General features: G+C 43.2%; 2 protein-coding genes across 2 annotated transcripts; one reads left to right on the forward strand and one right to left on the reverse strand.

Moving 5' to 3' along the window:
• The first annotated feature begins 6,971 nt into the window (after positions 1 to 6,971).
• On the forward strand, positions 6,972 to 9,453 carry lamtor3 (late endosomal/lysosomal adaptor, MAPK and MTOR activator 3). Its single transcript, XM_029139051.3, has 7 exons — positions 6,972 to 7,132; positions 7,263 to 7,358; positions 7,514 to 7,548; positions 7,635 to 7,693; positions 8,251 to 8,384; positions 8,871 to 8,934; positions 9,145 to 9,453. Exons 2-7 carry the CDS (start codon positions 7,350 to 7,352, stop codon positions 9,216 to 9,218), a joined length of 375 nt encoding a protein of 124 aa, XP_028994884.1. The 5' UTR covers positions 6,972 to 7,132; positions 7,263 to 7,349; the 3' UTR covers positions 9,219 to 9,453.
• dapp1 (dual adaptor of phosphotyrosine and 3-phosphoinositides) lies at positions 9,453 to 15,201 on the reverse strand. Its single transcript, XM_029139037.3, has 9 exons — positions 15,018 to 15,201; positions 14,092 to 14,214; positions 13,561 to 13,694; positions 13,087 to 13,217; positions 12,791 to 12,838; positions 11,899 to 11,961; positions 11,737 to 11,822; positions 10,833 to 10,920; positions 9,453 to 10,212 (listed from the first exon to the last, which is right to left on the reverse strand). Exons 1-9 carry the CDS (start codon positions 15,074 to 15,076, stop codon positions 10,189 to 10,191), a joined length of 756 nt encoding a protein of 251 aa, XP_028994870.1. The 5' UTR covers positions 15,077 to 15,201; the 3' UTR covers positions 9,453 to 10,188.
• Between the last annotated feature and the right edge of the window lie 396 nt (positions 15,202 to 15,597).

Consider the following 15,597-nt stretch of genomic DNA (forward strand, 5'->3'; position numbering starts at 1 on the left):
GAAATGTGCTATGAATGAAACTCGTGCATTTCTCCATCAGGCGCTCTGCAGCGTTGGCCTCTGTCTGTAAAGCAGCTCCCAACACGTTGACTTGCTCGTATGAGAATATGCAGCAGGGCACAAACAGGTCTGTGAGGGATTCGTACAGCTCCTTATTATTTTAAGCCTTTCCATCGCCAGACAACTCCCTGAATTCCTGCCTCCGTGTGCACGCGTGTGCGTGGGACCGTCGCTTCCCTGCCAGGCACCCGCTCATCAGCGAAGGTCTGAGCTTCTCTCACACTGGAGCCTGAGAAGCTGTTCGTCTGATCTGATGCAACTGATCAGTGCAGGTCAGGTCCCATCAATAAATATTGTCCAACTGAATATAATGTCAGATAAACAGTTAGAGGAAAGGAGCAGCACACGGAGGGAAGTTGGTTGGAAGACAGAAGGCCGGACAGAAGAACCTGAGGAATATAATGAGGATGACAGCTAAAACAATGATAGTTGCAATATTGGACTTATTCTACATTGAGGTTGGTTGTGAGCTGGACTGTGTTTAATGCATATTTCCGGACCAGGTTCCTCATTTCACATATCACCTGCAGAGGAGAACCTTCTCTCTTCTTGTCCAGTCTTGCCCTCGCAGCCTCTGCAGAGCACCTCCGTCTGGCGAGAGGCTGCAGAGTTATGCACATGCCAAGAGATTCAAACGTGGACCCACCCAAGTGTGAAGCCTGACAAAAGTGACTTGGCAGCGCGGCGCTAGAGCGAGCGGATCCGTCTATCGCTTCGCACGGTGGTGCTCGCGGCAGACGGCGAGGGCCGCCGTCCACATCGGCGCGCGCCACCGCTCGGGTGACGTCCGTCGATATCGGTGGCGCTCGCGCTCAGACTCCCGGCGCGGTTCCCGCGCCGGCTCTTCCTCCTCTGGGAGGTTTTTTCGTGTGCAGCCATGTTTGTCTGTAGTTGTATAAACAATAACTGTGCTAATGTGTCAGTGGAGTATTCGCCTGTGGTGATTCAGCCTCGCTGACAGACAGACGGCACAAACCTCCTTTGTTTCACACAGAACAGAAGTTCTATTGTGGTCGGGCTGTTTGGCTGTAATGGAATGTTCTGCTGAGAGAAGCCAACACACACCCAGTGGCTTCCATGGCAGATATGATCACTGATGTCATATTGACGGGAGCAGTTTGTTTTGGGAGCTATCAGCGGTTTATTTATGTTCCTGACATGAGTCTGTGACTGACAACACAATCGGACCTCCTTCATTTTGCTCAGGTGTCATGTAAATGACTCCAACCTGCACATATTAAAGGGTAATAACGTCTATTGGGAGTTTTTTGAAGCAAACATTGTGAGGATTTTAGCCACACCCTTATTAATCCTCCTGTTCCTCAGCTCTGCTGTTGACTTTGCATTGGTTCTGGCTGGAGGTGAGTGACTTCCTGTTTGGACTGGACAGGACGGCACCTTCTAGCGGTGGCAGCAGCGAAGCGTCACGCGAGGTTCAGGGCCCGTTCTGTCGGTTTTCGGGTCCGGGTCATGGCTCCGCGGCCTTGTTGGGTTCCACAGGGACACACTGAAACATCACGTTTGTTACTCAAACTAGGTAAAGTATCAACCTCATCTGGACTCGTCTGGAAATTTACTTCACATTTTAATGAATCTTGACTAATTTCACTGTATTTTTCAATTTAAAACCTACATTCATTCTGTGATCAGCGTATTTATAGTAGAGAGTTACTTTTATTTTTTCTTTTTAAACAGAACATAGAGCCAAACAAACAATTGAAGCCTTGAACTTCATCACGGAGCCCACTCTATTTTTCTGAAAACATTTCATTCTGCTCTTACTCAGCTACTGTACGTGTTACTATTGAAGAGACTCAAATTTCCAAGTTACTGCTGCTAAATGGACTCATTGTTTCTGCAGTGTTTTCATCTGAAAGGACGTTTACTGTTTTGTATATGACATAGATCTGTGAGCTGTTTCGGTCAAGGACAAAAACACCATCACGTTAACACCGCCACTTCTGTGTCATTGCATCAGCTTTTCCATGATGAGAGTTCCTCAGTTAGTCCATTCAACTATGAACGAGGAACGAGGCTCAACCTGACCTGAACTCTGTCTGTCCCACTGGTCTTCAAACACCGGCAGCTGTAGAAGCTCTGACTAAACAATCCCTGCATGAAGGCGACTGGAGGCTCATTTCCATGGATGAAGGAAAGTCCTAATCTAAATGGAGAAGATGTGGTAATCATACAAGTAGAGACAGTAAAGCCAGTATATCATGACTCCAAGCAACACATTCTAACAGACAAAGCAGAAGGTTCCACGGAGCACCTTCAGTTACAGAACATCAGAGTTGCATGAAAACCAACATGGCTCCCAGAGGTGCAGGCTTTACCAGCAGCTAATGAAGCTGCCGAGGCTTTTGATGGGAAAACACAGCTGTGGTCGGTCGGCGCTCCGACAGGCTGGACCTTCACTGCTCCGAGCCGCCTCACGCAGTCGGCTTTATTTACTCTCTGGTCACATGCTCCCTGCTTGGTCACAGCGACGTTTGGCCCAGGCACTAACTGCTTCACCTCTCTCTGTTTGCAGGTGTTACAGATGTTTATTTGTGTTTAGGGGGCTTTTATTTTCTTCACCAAGATCTCTAAGCCGTTCCATGTGACCGCTGCCGGGGTCACATGCCTTGATTCAGACTGTGTCAACGTAACAGCTGAAGGGCTTTGGACGGAGCGTCCATGTCCCGCCGACACATCAAAGGACTCGTACTGCACACGACGGACAGAAGGTCTGAACAGAAGATGCTGCACACACACACACACACACACGCACACACACGCACACGCGCACACACACACACACACACACACACACACACACACACACACACACACACACACACACACACACACACACACACACACACACACACACACACACACACAGAAAACCAGCGTCACACTAATCAGCAGCAGCTACTCAGCAAGTTACAAATGAACAAACAAGCGATAAATGCCATCGTTCTACTCCTCCGGTGAATTAACTATTAATCTAACTAAACTAAACTAAACTAAACTAAACTAAACTAAACTAAACTAAACTAAACTAAACTAAACTAAACTAAACTAATCCTGCTGATACTCACTTCCTTGTGACAAACCTTTGGAAGGCAGGCAGGTGGAGGTGACAGGATGCTCCATCACTGTACTGGTGGATTTACTGCTCTGTCGATGATGATGTCAGAATGGTGCAGACAGTGTTTTCAAAGGAAATGGGCACACATCTACCAGGAGGATGTTTATTCTTCACATTCAACTTTTCCTTTCCATGTTGCATCAAGTCACTTCTTCCTCGACTTTAAAGTCAAAGTAAGTTTTCTCACCTGCTCCTCTGCTTGTGGTGTGAGGCCCAATGGAGCAAACCAATAGGAGTCAAAACCTCCATGTTGATTCAGCTTCCTCCCATTCAAAGCATTCCCTGAGGACCAGATCCTGTGTGTGGGACATGCAGCAGGCAGGGGGTGGATGTGTCCTGAAGTGATCCAGACTGTACACAACGGAGACTCCTGAAACGCTGACACCTAGCATCCAACAGGAAGACGGAACCTCTCAGCTTCTGGAGTTCCTCCAGGAGAAGAACGTTCCCTCAACAATAACGTAAGCACACACACACACACACACACACACACACACACACACACACACACACACACACACACACTTTGACTTAATGTCTGATAATTGATCTTTTTTTGGAAATGGGACAATACTCCCCCTGGTGGACTGTATGAAAACAGCTAAACGTTAATTTAACGACTGGACTCAAGCCAGCCGTGAGCAAGACAGATGATCAATAATGCTAAAGGTGGAGATGAACTCAGTTTACTGCACAGGTGGTGCCAGGTCTCTGGAGCATAAGTTGGAACAGCTACTGTTTGTTTATGTCAGAGGTCTTAGTGAGCAGCGTGTCATGATTTCACCCTCATCACAAGCAGGAAACACAGATAATGCAGCTGTGACGCAGCATTAGTTCTGTTTGGTCTAATGGTCCCTTCCTGTTGATTTCCTGCAGAGCTGGTCAGTAGTGAAAGCGACTCTAAGGTGGAGCAGTGATGTATCGCCTGAATAAGAGCTTGAGTTTGTGATTAACTGTCTTGTTCAGTCGTTTCAGTTGGGACTGAGTAACCATCCAGTAAAGAGCTAATGCTATAAGGTTGGACTAAAGATTGACTGACTGATTGACTGACTGACTGACTGACTGACTGACTGACTGACTGACTGATTTGACTGATTGCTTGGTTGGTCACAAAATAATAAACTTAAACTACGACCACTCCCAGTAGCAATTGAATCACATGGTACTTTTTTACACACACATCTACTACATTCTACCGAAATTGTGTGAACAAAAACTATGTGTAATACACCGGACACCTGTCCTCTCTCCTGGATCACTGCTTCCTCCTCTCAGTCCTCAGTTAGCTGAACCGACCAACTGACCAATAATACAGCATAGTCCCACAACTAAGACGCTAAGACTATGACAATGCTTCAAATTGTTTAGAGCAGGAAAAGCAGATGTTTGGTTCAGGTTCAAGTTTGGTTCAAAGGTTTAAGACCTTACACACAAGAGTCGACTCACAGACATGGTGTTTAGAAGGCAGATGATGTTCCTGATGCAGAGATGTGTAAACATACTATATCCATAGAAAGAAGCACAGATAAAAGCCACCAGAAGAAGAAAATAGAAACCAGAAATGAGCCAAGGTCCGACTGCCTCAGTAAAACCAAGGCCATCAGCTCATCACCTGTCTGGAAGGTCTTATACCAGCACAGCACAACACAATCACACACATCCCACCTGTTACAACTGGCAGCTCCAACGTGCACTTTACATAGCATTTCTCCAACTCTGTCTTTTTGATTCTACTTCTCGTGTTTTTGTCATTTCTTTTCTTACATGTTTTCCAAACATACTGTATTGTTAAAGTTACTTAAAGAATTTGCTGTGTACAAATAAACAAGACAGACTCATTTGGGAAATGCTACTGAGCTACACCTCAATCCAATATGTGGTGGACAATGCGCCCTATATGTAGACTACTGAACAATACACTACTAAGAAGAAGAAGAAGAAGACAAAGAAGAAGAAAAAGGAGGAGGAGGAAGAGGATAATACTGGTCACGTAATAAAAATATACTGGTGTGATTTGCAATAATTTCATAGAGTACATAGAAAGACTTCAAAAACAATTAATGGTAAAGTAAGTATTGCGTTTGTTATGCTTGGATCAAATATTGGGGTAAGTAATTAATTTGTAAGTTGTAAGTATGCAAAAAAAGCATTGATTTGAATAAAAAAATATTTTATTTATACAGAAATTAATTATACAGAAATTAAAATTATAATGAAAAAGAAAAAAATGGCAAAAAATAAATAAAGCTCTATAGATTCTATTTTAACAAACAAAGTCAGAGAAATGATAAGATGCAAATAGAAAAAAGGATGAGGTTTAAACACAATGCTGACAATAATGAATGTGGAACATGTGTTTTTACACTGTGCTTTATATGTAGAACAAACAGCATTTGTAATATTAAGTACTAATAAAGATGAATACAGGATACAAACAATTGAATTTCTAGCGGAAATAGGAGAGAAAATATTTGGCGATGCACTGTTCAGGATAAAGAAAAAGAACACATTCCCACTTGGAAGGTGGTTCATTAGAGCCACCTTCCAAGTGGGAAGAGAAGAAGAAGCAGACGAAGACGTTTCTTGAGGAGACGGGATTACAGTTTTTCTCAGTCGCTTTAGTACAATTCTCAGATCAGAATGAAATTCTCAAAACTATTTGTTCAATCTTCACATCATGATGTCACTTGTGCACATCATATAAGCAGTTTCTCGCTACTTTGAACAAGTTGAAACTGCTTTGGTACATGCATTCAAATGATTCTGTACAATTCCCAGCTCTTTGCTACATTATCAATTGTTTATGTCATGTTGATTAAAATGTATTATATAGTTCACTGTGCAATAGTCTTACTCTTCAAAACATCTAGTCATTAGTTCATCGTATAAGTCATTAACTGCAAAATGGTTGACCAAGTTGTCATAATGTCACAAACATGTTTCTATACATCTCCATTATATGTTTTTTCTAAATCTGTCCTGAATTGGTAAATTACTCTCAGGTGACTTGACTTTCTCTAACAAAGGTGCATCTCAATAATCACCAACTGGTGAGCACAACACAATGTTCTATGTCTGACAATGGTGTGCTTACTCATATTCCCATAATTGGTCCATACACAGAGCATCTTATCACCTTTCTAGAAACTCTCTACAGAGATCTCAACCCTGAAGAAGAGAGGGGTCAGAGTGGAGATCACCTGCCAAACTATGTGATAGTTTGGGACAATGTGAGTTTTCATCCCTCCAATATCATCAGGCATCAGGATGGAAAGTAATGATCACCAGCCACATAAACAAATGACCCTCCTGGCTGCCATTGTCCAGTCGCTTGCAATCAAACAAAAAGGTGTAACTTACATTTTACAGGAATTTTCATCCAAACTTTAGCCATAGTTTATGTCAGAACCTCCCTTCAAAGTACACAGTAATATTGACAACATGACTAAGTAATTTGACTGGCTTGTTCGTAGGCAATGACACAAGGACTTGATATTCTGACGTGAACTGACATGTTCAACGACATAAAAACTAAAAATTTTGAACAAGTTACAGGCTTTTGCAAGAAATCCACAGTGTTTTGCTGTTTGTACAAATTGTTTTGAGAAATGCACACACATATTTGCAAACTTCAATTCTGATCTGAGAATTGTACTAAAGCGACTGAGAAAAACTGTAAAGAGGAGAATATATTTTTTTAGGAAAAAAGTAAATAGCAAATCCATGGGCAAGCCCAGTAGGTGGCAGTAGTGTGCAAATTATAGACCGAAAGCTGCCATTAAAAGAGAAGAAGAAGAAGAAGAAGAAGCGGAAGCAGCAAGAGCGGAGGAAGAAGAAAAACAAAGCGTCTGTCATGTGATTTCCTACTGCGTCTTCGCTCTTTTTGTGTCTAAGCGTTTAGTTTGAAAGCCTTTTCAACCAGGGGAATTAAATACGGTATGTCAAACTTTTTTAAGCTCTACGTGACTCAACCAAGTCGCGCCGATTATCAGGAACCGTATATGTAGTCCTGCTGATTAGCTAACTCGTTAGCATGTCTTAATAACACGGTTACATTTCCACACAGAGATACAACAGAGACACAGACAGCAACTGTGTGTTGTGTGTCTTCAGCTGCTCAGCCGTCTGGGTAAAGGGATAAAGCCTGGCCACCATGGCTGACGTGAGTCTGTCCCGGGCAGCTGATGTGCGGTCGGCTAATTCAATTAATAACATTTGCTTTGTAGATGTCTTGCGTGTGTTTGTCACGTGACCAACAGTGACGCGTGTCACTCCATGTAGTTTGAAATTGAATTAATCTGCCCCCCTTTCTTGCAGGATTTAAAGCGATACTTGTATAAACAGCTGCAAAGGTACGTGTGACTAAAGCGACGCACTTGTTAAAGGTGAGACAGTGACGTCACAGCCTCTGGGTTCATTTCTGCCTCTTTCTCTTCAGTGTTGAAGGTCTTCACGCAGTTGTAGTGACGGACAGAGATGGTGTTCCAGTTATCAAAGGCAAGAAACTCCCTTCAAAGTGATGTGCACATTCCTCTAATAGCATGTGTTAATACGTTTCTACGGAAACCTCCTGCTAAGTGTGTGACAATAAACTCTCAATGCACAGTGGACAGTACGTTTCTCCTACTCATACACTCTTTAGTCATTTTACTTTGACTTCAATGGAATCATAACAACAGAGCGTCAGTGCCCATACCTATGTAGTCGTGTTCATTAGATTGTTTTATTTTGTTTCTATTAAGGAGGTTTATAAGAGGTTTATTAGATTAATTTAAGATGAGTTTCCCTTTGGGGATTAATAAAGTCGACCTTTAATATTTAGGGGACAGGATGGAACGACTGTATGATTGGCATATTTTCAAATGCTGTGCATTTAAAGCAATATTCATACTGGGAGATAGAGTGAAGAGCAAATGTCAGTGTGGTTACTTATCAGTGAGGGTTAAATTCCTATTACATTATGCAGAATACAATAGTAAATAAGTAAGTGAATGTTGTGTGAAGCAAACATTCTTCATTATAAGTTGTAAACGTAAAATGTTTTGTCTCTCCAGTTGCCAATGACAACGCTCCAGTCCATGCACTAAGGCCTGGCTTCCTGTCTACCTTTGCTCTGGCCACCGATCAGGGCAGCAAGCTGGGCCTCTCTAAGAACAAAAGCATCATCTGCTACTACAACACTTACCAGGTCAGACACTAAGTTCTAGGGAATCTGCGACATTTGATAGCGACTTGTGTGATTATTATGACAGTATAACCTGAGACGAGAAAACGTGAAACGTAAATATTAGCCATGAAGTTCTTTTTAAAATAGACATGGATACATGGAATTCCCTGGGTCACATTCCTAGAGCATCTAGACATTTTGAATGTTGTCAAAAATTTATATAAATGTATGTTTTTATAGTTCAACCAAAACTCTTTAGCTTATAGCTTACCTAATACATTACCCTTGAAAAAGAACATGAAAGAAACCCTGTATACCGTACAGTAATGCACAAAATTATATACAGCAAAAATATGAATGTGATGTATCTGTCAGCTCTACTACTTTTTAACAAATCAAACCATAGATTTGTGTTATTAACTGCAAGTTGCAGACTGATATTGTAGGTGTCCGTGCCTGAAGGGTGTAAGCTGTGTGTCACTGAGAGCTTTTTTCTTTGTGGAACAGATCGTGCAGTTCAATCGGTTGCCGCTGGTCATCAGCTTCATCGCCAGCAGTCATGCAAACACAGGTGAAGCACTTCAAATGACCACTAAATATTAAATGCTTTATTTTCTAAAATCTTCTCCAGTGTTTTCAGTACTGCACTCTGCAGACTTGGCAACCTCAACTGGATTCACATTTGTTGAAACAATATCACCACTAATGCATTCTGTGAGTCTCAATTTTGTGTCCATTAATCACTGCCGTCCTAACAGCAGCATCCTCTGTGTGTCACCAGGTCTGATCGTAAGTCTGGAGAAGGAGCTGGCACCTCTAATAGAGGAACTGAGGCAGGTAGTGGAGGTGACATAAGCTCTGGCAGATGTGAGACCCCTGATCACGACGTGGCCCAAGCAATGTGTCTGATGATTCATGTATGCCATCAAGGTTTTACACCTAATTACTCAGCCTAAATCATTACACCTGTTTCCTCACTGTCCTATAAAGTTGACTTTTTGTTTGACATCCTTTGATTTGTTATAAAGTTAGATTCTGTCATTAGTGTTTCCACATTAAAACGTCAAATAAATTTTCTCTCAGAGCATCAGTGTTTTATTCCCGTCTTTTTATTTGAACAGTCAGATTCTCCTGGTCTGCACCAGTTCTAAGTTAGCTGCTATGCAGATAGCTTGTGTTTGAGAATGACAACAGAGACCTGCTGGAAGAATAGAAGTATCAGTTGAGAGTGATGGTGGTTAGTAGCTGATTACTTGGGGCGGGCATGGACATGCAGTTAAAAGCTGGATCAGGGGGATGAAGGCAGCTGACATTCTGACTAATCTGCTGCAGAACCAACGCTGATCCAGTTGGAGTACTAGTGCCCCGAAGAGGATAACGTGGACATTACTAGTTCCCAGCAGAGGGTGGTGTGGGTGTTCCCGGGGCCTTAGTGCACTTTTACTTCTTCCTGAAGAGTACTTTTACTGCTTTCTTTATCTAAACTTTTCGCCTAACATTACAAACCCACACGGTTCTTTAGAGTTTATTGCTGTCAGAAATGAAAATGTGGATTATTTGGATAGAGAGCCGTTACTAGTAGATGTTCTCTCAGTTAAAACCTGTGGGTTTTTTTTTTCAGAAGGTGAAGCTGATAAAGTGATTGTAATAGCAGACATTCATGTCAAATATACAAACAGTTAAAAAACAGTGAAGTGAAATGCAGCCAGTTGTTCGCTGGACTCGGTCCAGACTCCCGGTGCTTCGTTCTTCACGCGCCATCCAGCTGATGAGGCGTCCTTCATGAAGGCTGAGCTTCTGTCCCTCTCTGGGTTTAGTGACACTGTTACCGGCCTTTTTGTATCTGTGACTGTAAACAGCATCAGAGAGAAGACAGTCAACTATTACTGAGATTAATGTTAACATGACAAGAACAAAGTCAATAACCTCCACTAGGTTCTAATCCGCACTTTTTTAGCATCTTGTCTGGACGCACTGATTAATTTTTGATGCCGATCATTTGTCACTTTTAGTTCATCATTTCAATTTGGTGGATGAATAAAATATATAAAGTCAACACATATTCAGACCTTCGGTTCTAGTAGCTTACAGGGTTGTGTTTATTTCATGTGGGCTAAGTGTGATACTTGACCTGCGACCTACAGGATCTACTGTTGGAGTAACGGTAGGACGCTGCGTTGGAGAAACAGGGAAGTGAGCTTTTCTTGCACAAGCTGTGGCTTATTGCTCACTTTCAGTTTGTTTGTCTGATACACAAACCATTTTCAGGAAGGGAGTTATTTCATCGTGGAGTTCACTAAGTCACAGTCTGTTGTAACTATGAATTTTCCCTGAAGGGCTTCTGTTCCTGTTCCACGTGTTAACGATGCTTTTGACATGTTTTGTTATTTTCTATTTGGCCTTTACTGTGTTGTAACATCCCTGTTCACGCTGCAGCAGTTGGAATCCAGGCGCTTTGAACAAACTCACCAGTTTCCACCTCAGGATCTTGATCCATTCATCTGCTTCCACCCCCGTGTTTGCACAAAGATAGAATGTTCTATCAGGAAACACCAGACTAAGAACCAACAGAGACACAGGAAGAAGACAACGATGTGTTAATGTGGATAATTCAGCTCTGACACAAACATTTAACAACATCAGAGTTAACATTCTGCGGAGTTTGGGCTCAAGTCTCACTGTAGCAACTTGTGACATAAGCAGAAAAGTAAAGGTTCAGTATCAGGTTGGTTCAGAACCAAATGACTGGACCCGACTCTGGCTGCTGAGGAGGCCCTGACACATCATTACATTCCTTAGCTAATATACAGATTCCTGATCGTGGTGCGTTTACAGTGGCCTTTGTTACTATGAGAGGAGAGAAGATATTCTGCTATGGAACACGTTTGTGGAATTTAGAGTCACCACGCGTCAACACACTCAAGCTTGAAGAACAGCAACTAAATGAGGATGCTGTGATGCCATCAGGGTTCCAGCAAATATGACTATGTGTTCAGGTCATGCCCACAGTTTGTTCTTCTATTACCCTTAATTTAGGTGATACTGCACAAATATAATGAATAAGAGGAATTAAAAATGAATGAAACAGACACTTCCTGTTTGCTTGGAACAATACAAACAGTAAAACGAGCTTCAGTAAATGTCCACGCTTTGAGCCCGTGTGCATTCGTTCTCGTTTCCTTCTGCTATTTTACTGCTGACTTCCTCTTTTTTTTTAGACACAAACATTCGAAAATTCACTTTGTCTGCAATCCCTAAATGCCCCTCAGAGTTTCCCATGTGGGTGTCAGGGCCTGTGTGTAGCTGAGCAGATCAGTACATTCAGTGTCAGAGGTGAGTAAAGAGGTCCAGAGGCATTTGGAACGTCACTCACCAGAAGCTGTTAACTCGGTTGTGAGAATAGTCGAACTGAACTGCAGAACAGGCTCGAAGGTCCAACGTGCGAATGGGCTCCTCACACTGGAACAGAGAAACATCCACAACATCCAGCTTCACCGTGGCCACGTGCAGAACGGCAGAGTCAAGTTGCACTCACCATTTTGTCTCTGAAGTATTTCAATTCGTATCTGTTGAGTGTGAACCACCTCTGTTTCCAGTTCTGCAAAATGATTTAAGGCAGGATTTACAGAAAGCATAGTTAATTGTCATACTGTAGTTACCACCTACATCCACACGTGTAGAAATGTTCCAATAAGATCAATGTCAGCATAACATAAGAAGTAAAATGAAATAATTCTCCACTTTTCTTTCCTTGATCTGTTTCTTTCAGGTTCTCTGCTTTTGAGTTTTATGGACTTTTGTTTCCTTTTTTCACTTGTGGCTCCAACGAACGGCAGCTTCGTTGGACGGGTTCAGACATGGTACCACTGTAAAATCACCACTAGGTGTGTGTGTGTGTGTGTGTGTGTGTATGTGTGTGTGTTTCCTCCTCCCTGATCTCCCCCTCTGCCACCTGTTACCAGCACTAAATACTCATCTTATTCACTTGTGCCTTTCTGTCTGCATCAGCTTAAATACTTCACCTCATTTACTCATTCCTCGTTCACCTCATTCACTGTTAGTCAGTAAATGTCACATTGTCTGTTCTCCACCAGGTCATTCCTTGTCGTTTGGTCTCCTTTGTTTAGTTTTTGAGCCCGTGAGCCCTAACCTCCCTGCGTTGCCATGTGTTTATAGCTATGGTTTCTTTTTCTTACAGTTACTGTTTGGGGGAGGGTTTTTGGTTGTGTTTTTTGTGGTCTGCGATTTTGTGGCAGGCTGAAACAAATGTTGTCTCCTCAGGCTAATGAACGGAAGCTTCACATCCGATGTTCTTCCCCTGGGTGCACACAGAAGCATAGACTGGCCAAAGCTGAAGCAGGTTGACGGAGGTCGGGATGGATGACGTCCATCATCGAGCAGAAGAGAACAGTGAACATCAGTCTTACCTTCACAAACGCTCCTTGTTTCACCAGATAACCTTCCTTTGTCCCCAGCTGAAAGACAGGTGTGGGTAGGTTCAAACGTCTAGTGGACGATTGGATCACGTCATGAGCTTATTTGATTGCGAACTTGGATGAACAGGATGACTGCTTATAGGTATAACTATAAGTTATAGCCATAGTAAACTTAAAGTATAACCATGATGGTGGCATGATGAGAGCCAGCTGAGGCCTGTGCTCAGTCACTTCCTGCTCCACCACCAATAGAAACACGGCTTTGACCCCGACGTGTGCGGTCGTACCGGAGGTGCGTCTGCCACCAGGTCGTTCCCTGTGCGTCCGCTCTGTATCGCTGTGTGAACACGCACAGACTCGTAGATGGAGGGCTCCTCCACACGCCACGGGTACGGACTCTTCAGCACCATGAGGGTTCCTGGATCCAAGCAGAGCCAGGATTAAGAACATGATCTACAAAAGCTACTGAGAAGCCTTAGTGATTCCTAGAGGAGGCACATGACAGAGACTTCACTGTGTTTAAAGACAAATACACAGAGGAGCAATAGACGCTGCCTCTGATTGTGTTCTACTGTCGCATTAATGCATGAACGAGGTTGAATGACCACTGACATCAGCTCTGACCCAGGTAAAATCCAGTGAGATCGTTTCTCTTTTGTCCTCCTTTAACAGCTGGTGATGTGTATTCGCCTGTCAGCTGACGTCCGCGTACACTCTGTACTGAGTCAACAGAGACAAAGCTGCAGTGACGCGAGCCTTACCGGTGTCGCTGCCCAGCAGAGGCTGGTTGGCGAAGTGGCTGACGAACTGCTGAAGGCTTGTGAACTTGTTGAAGCCGAACATGTAGCCATCCTCCGTGCGAGTCACGTGGAAATGCTTGACTGAGTCCTGTGCCCTGAGTCAAACCACAAAAACACCCAGAGAAACAACAAATTGTTAAATTAAGGAGCAGCAAAAGTGGAACGTTTACATTTGTAGCTTAAGTACAAATATTCTGTCCTCAGTGTTGAGCTACCGGACAATGATTTAAACCTCCAGAGAAGTTCCACCGATGGCAACCAGGTCTACTGTTTTATGGAAAGGCCTGAACCTGAGGAGCCCGGACTCAAATCCCCTAAAAGTCCCTAAATACTGATTTGATTAAATTCATAGTCTGTATTATTTATTATTTCACCTCATCTAGTCAGATGGGGAGTTTGGCTGAGAGAAGCAGACATCTGGTCTGTGCTGACGAGGACCAATGCGTGTTTTACTATTTGAACGGACACGAACCAGCTGAGAGATGCACTCACTTCACAGACAGAGCGAAGCAGTCTGGTCCCCCGTTACTGTTCCTCAGCAGGTAACTCCCAACCGTCCCATTGGACAGAAGAAGAGCTTCTGCTGCATGACGGGACAGGTCGTAGTGGTACCACCTTAAACGGGAGAATCACATCAGCTTCAGTTCATCGGGTCAAAGCGATCTAAAAGCATCTACGGACGGAAGTGCGACGACAGCAACTGTCGCCTGGAGCCCCTTTTAACTGAACCTTGTTGCACTAGAAGCATTTTTCCATCTTTAACTGTAAAACAGTTAGAAACTATTTTCTTTTCTTTTTCTCCCCTTCAGGTGCTGCTGATTCTAGCATGCACTGTAGAAACTAAACTAATATTCGTCCAGTAGATCAACAGAGGAAGATGACTCAAATGTGCAAACAGTCCTGATGATATCAATATTTAAAGATACACACAACGTGTCATCTGTAGGTAAATATTTACATTGTATGTAGTGAATTAATTCCTGTCCATGAATAAATTTACATACACAATATGTTGTATTTTAACATCTTCTTCCTGAAATATCTATCAACATAAACATGAGTCACTCACTAGATATCTGTAAATAGTGGCTGTGATGTCAGTTAAAGGCAGAAGGAGCCAACATCAAACCCTCGTTTCCTGACGCTGTAGTATTACTGTAGTATAAGTATTAATACTGGTTGTTTACATGTACAACAGACTGAAGGCAGTTATGTAACGGCCGACTAGTGTTTACTCTTCTCTGTCTTAGACACCACTGATTCTCTCTAACTTGTATCCTGCTGGTTACGTCTGCTGTTACTCAGTAAACACTATGTTTTGTCTTGTGTCCGGTGTAAATATCAGCGTAAAATGTTTTATAGTTTCTAATTTGGGTCTGGGTCCGACCAATCCGGCTGTGGCGGACTCAGGTTCTTACCCCAGGGTCTCCAGCTCGTCGTGCATGTCTTCGCTTGAAGCGTCGCTGTAGTAGCTCATGTCTGACGATCGGCGACCGGTTCATCCAGCAGCAGAAGTGAAAGCTGTCAGACGAAGGCACGCCCAGCAGGAAACACGCTCAGCTGGGCCGGGGTGGTGATCTCCTGCAGCATGCTGTGGCGTTAGAACAGCGGTCCGCTCCGGTTCGCATGTTAACATATTTACACAGACAGGCCACAAAAGCAGAACATTCTACTTCCACGGTGGGAAATGTGTCAGTACATTTAAATCAGACACTGACCTGACTCAGACCTTCTGTTATGAGACAGAGAACGGCTCAACTAATCTTTATGATATTTTGTGGATGTGCTGACAAGCAGCAGGAGGAGGAGTCCTCTTCTGTTTACATCATGCCAAACTAAATCTACTGCCTCTGCAGGTATAAGTTGATCCATAGCCTGAATCCAAGTTGAGCCACATGAAGATCGGTGTTGAGAAGCGGCCTCATAACTGGATCCAACAAACAGCTGTTACCCTGCAGGAAGAAGCAACCACAACATCCTGGATGTAGACAGATCCCA

This window comes from Betta splendens, chromosome 22, assembly GCF_900634795.4.
Source record: "Betta splendens chromosome 22, fBetSpl5.4, whole genome shotgun sequence".
Taxonomy (NCBI): domain Eukaryota; kingdom Metazoa; phylum Chordata; class Actinopteri; order Anabantiformes; family Osphronemidae; genus Betta; species Betta splendens.